The sequence below is a fragment of the Myotis yumanensis genome, unplaced genomic scaffold, assembly GCF_028538775.1.
Source record: "Myotis yumanensis isolate MYYU_CA2020_CCGP unplaced genomic scaffold, mMyoYum1.0.hap1 SCAF_34, whole genome shotgun sequence".
In the NCBI taxonomy this organism is placed as follows: Eukaryota; Metazoa; Chordata; class Mammalia; order Chiroptera; family Vespertilionidae; genus Myotis; species Myotis yumanensis.
Genome location: NW_027223785.1, coordinates 343,965 through 347,727, shown reverse-complemented (window position 1 = coordinate 347,727; position 3,763 = coordinate 343,965). Strand labels below are relative to the sequence as shown.

The 3,763-nt window shown below is 53.8% G+C and overlaps 1 protein-coding gene across 1 annotated transcript; it reads right to left on the bottom strand.

The window, feature by feature from the left end:
- Window positions 1-219: 219 nt before the first annotated feature.
- Window positions 220-1,318, bottom strand: LOC139000832 (aly/REF export factor 2-like). Its single transcript, XM_070402838.1, is given in 4 exon segments — window positions 220-588; window positions 718-1,016; window positions 1,019-1,149; window positions 1,227-1,318. Coding segments are annotated over 4 exon segments (891 nt in total).
- Between the last annotated feature and the right edge of the window lie 2,445 nt (window positions 1,319-3,763).

The window sequence follows — 3,763 nt, the reverse complement described above, 5'->3', positions numbered from 1 at the left end:
TCTGGGCCTCCAACGTTTTGGTGTCCCTCATCGCATTGTAAGAGCCCAGATGGGTATTCATCCTTTTGGTGGCCCTCATCGAGTTGTAAGCGCCCTTTTGGGCGTCCAACTGTTGGGTGCCCCTCATCGCGCTGTAAACGTCGTGCTTGGCATCCAACTGCCTGGAGCCCCACGTCGCTTTGTAATTGTCCAGCTGGGCTTCCAACAGCTCAGTGCCCCTCAACGACTTTTAGCATCCTCCTGGGCATCCAACTGCTCATTGCCCCTCATCGGGTTGTCAGCCTCCTTCTGGGAGTCCAACTTATTGGTGCCCCTCAGCGAGTTGTAAGCGTCCAACTGGGAGTCGAACTCCTCGGTGTCCCACATGGAGCTGTAAGCATCCTTCTGGGCCTCCAACATTTTGGTGTCCCTCATCGCATTGTAAGTGCCCAGATGGGCATTCATGCTTTTGGTGGCCCTCATCGAGTTATAAGCGTCCTTTTGGGCGTCCAACTGTTGGGTGCTCCTCATCGAGCTGTAAGCGTTCTGCTTGGCGTTTAACTGCTTTGGGCCCATCATGGAGATGTAAGCATCCAGCTGGAGGTCCAACTCCTCCGACGAGATGTGTCACTTTGAATGGCGGGATGTGCACCTGCCTGGACGCCAGTTGCCTCCGCAGGCTTGGTCCTGAGTGCCGCCGCTGCCGCGGAAGCCTCCAGATTCTCCGTTTGTAGTCACCCAGCCTCTGTTGACACTCGGTACCGGCCTGGGCTGCGTGTCTATCGGCGAGGTGAGGATCTGGATATGGAGGGGACGGCCATCCAAAGCGACGCCATTGTACTGCTTCCTGGCTTCCAGGGAGTCTGCCTTGCGCTCAAAGTGCACGTGGGCTGTTCCCAGGCTGCGGCCAGAGCGGTCGTAATGGACAGCCGCCTTCTTCAGAGGCCCGACCTCTGCAAACAGCTGCTGGATGTCCACGTCGGACACTCCGAAGTCCAGGTTGGACAACAGCAGCTTCCCCTGGTCATCAGGCCTGCTTCCCTGCCAAAGGCCCTGTGGAAGCGGTCGTGTTGCCCGTCGTCGGGAAGCTGTCTCGGCCTGCTGTAGGGCACTGGCCGGTGCCTGCCTCGGCCGAGGCCCGCCCTGTTTCGAAACGACCCGCTGCCCCAGCTCTCGGAGGATGGGGCTTGCGCTCTGCCATCGCGGCCTCCCTGGGAGCCTGTCCGGCCTCGGTTCCTGTCCCCGACCAGCCTCGGCCATGGCCCCGGCCATGGCCATCCTGCTGGCTCCGGTCCAGCCGAATGATGTCGTCCAGTGACATGTGGATTTTGTCGGCCATGGCGGGCCCCGAACCAACCTCGGATCGAGCCCGTGGGGAGGGACTCCTATCCTTCAATTCCGGCGCGGTGCCGGGGCTGTCCCAGATTTTGGGATCCAGGCCCAGGGGTTCCTAAGTGTGTGGACGAGTCGGTGAAAAAGAAATGACACTGAGACAGCGTTCAGTGGATCAGCAGCCCAGCCAGTCTCTAGCCAGGTGCTTTAGCTGCTTCTATGTCCTGGCACCGGGTCTTGGCGAGACCTCTCTCTTGAAATCTCCTCCCTTGGAGAATGATGACGATGACCACGACCACAAGCCTAGGGCTGAGAAGCTCTGCAAAGAAGGCCCTGTTTTCTTTTATAGCCCCAGAGCTGGTGGGAGGAACCAAATCAGCCGCCCCCAGGACTGAAAACCTCACAGGTTCCTTGGGCTTCAAGTTTAGGGCGGAGGTTTGCATTGGCGATCCAGGACCAATAGAGTGCGCCACTGGCCCGCTGAAGCGTTTCCCGGGCTTGGGGAGGGCTTGGAAGATGGGGCAGGTACCCAGGAAGGCCACAGATCTCCATCTCCAGGCCTTGCAGAGAGTCATCGCCATTTTCTGGGTTGAAGAGGGGACAATACCTATTTAGACAAGCTACGGTGTGGCCAGGACAATCCACAAGGAATAAAGCCACAGTAAATCTCCTAGGCATGCGTCACTCAGCAGATATCTTGTTAGCGGACCTTGTACTCCCATTTGTGTGTGTGGGGGGGGAGGAGGACTAGGTATGTGGGTGTGGGTGTGCGTTTGGGAGTGTGTGTGTGTGTGTGTGTGTGTGTGTATGCGCGCGCGCGTGTACAACCGCAGTCACGCACGGACACTTCTGGCTTTGAATGGTCCGTCGGCATCCATGAGCACCCTTCTGCTCCTGCCTTCTCGAAGACAGAGCTCCCTGCATGTCCTTCCCGCCTCGGGTCTAACCAGAACTGGGGAAGTCCAGTCACCTGGCTCTGCCTTCCCCAGAAGAGGCTGCAGGAAGGGGCGCTTGCATTGACGCTTCTTGATCAGCAGAGGGCTGGACGGGATCTTTGGCCCAGGCCAAGGTCCCAGTCAACCCAATCTCTGTAATCCACAAAAACTTTGTCCGGCTCGGGCCATCTTGTTGGCCCTCTCCACTCTTCACCCCCCAGCCTGCTCACTCTCTGGATGGATGGATGGTCAGGCACCGCCCACAGACCAAGTCCGGGCCTGGCCATCTGGGCTTGCCGAAGCCTGAGAAAGTTAAAAGGCCGGATCAAAGAGTTTTTCATAGAGGCTTTTTATTTTTATTTTTTTAAGGAGTGTTTTTTTGTTTGTTTGTTTTTCAATCTGGCATGACGTGGAAGGTGTCATTCCAGGCCCCCAAATCCAAGAATGTGGGGGGAGGAAGCTGACCTGAATCCAGTTCCTCAAGCTGGTTTGCCTCCTCTGTTGGTGTGTGGTGACCTCTTCACACTACAAAACTGTTCACTATTTACTAGGAGCAATGTCAGAGTCATCCTTCAGCACTCCAGCCATGTGTTCGCTATGAGTCTTAAATCGTCACTTTTTGTGTAGTGGGCAGGCTTTTTCCTTCTCTGGATAGGGGCCACTTTCTTTGGTCTGGATTCATGCATGGAAGAAATACCCTGTCGCTTCAGATATTCTTCTGAATATCTCCGCTGCCTTCTCCAGTTTTCTCCTCACCCATTGAATCCACAGTGACACTCCTCCACAGTTTCTGAAACCCTTCGTCCACAGAAAATTGACAGCTTTTATCATTGAAGAAAAGAATTTTCTTCTTTTCTGGATGATTTACAAAGAATATCTGGTCTTATAAAGCCTTCACAGCTTTCTGGGAATTGGGCAGTTCTTCCTCTATGTCTTCTAGAAGAATTCATCCTAAGCCCCGCTTCTCTTGCTTATCTAAGAGACTAAGCAGAGCCTTCTTATCTTCTACTCAATGGAATACTACCTTGCAGTGAAAAATAAAAAGAAGAAGAAGGAATTCTTGCCATTTGCAAAAGCATGGGTGGAACTGGAGAGCATTATGCAAAGTGAAATTAGCCAGTCAGAGAAAAATGAATACCACGTGATCTCACTCATTTGTGGAATATAGAGAACAACATGGACTGATGAACAGGGACAGGTCCATAGACATCTGTACCACCACTCTGTGCTGGGGCCTCGGCAGCATGGCCACCACCAGGCAGTTCAGGGCTATCCCGGTATCTTTATATTTCTATCTACGTATCTACCTATCTGTCTATCTATCTATCTATCCCAAATTATGTTCATGTTCAATTTGTAACAAGGAAATTGGGGCTCCGCACAACATGAGGAGCTGTATTAAAGGGTCGCAGCATTAGGATGGTTGAGACCGCTGGTCTAAGGTTTATTTCTACCTCAATTTCTGGCCCCTACCCAGCCTGGCCCAGGTCCGGGCTTGTGCAGGAGGCAAACAACTG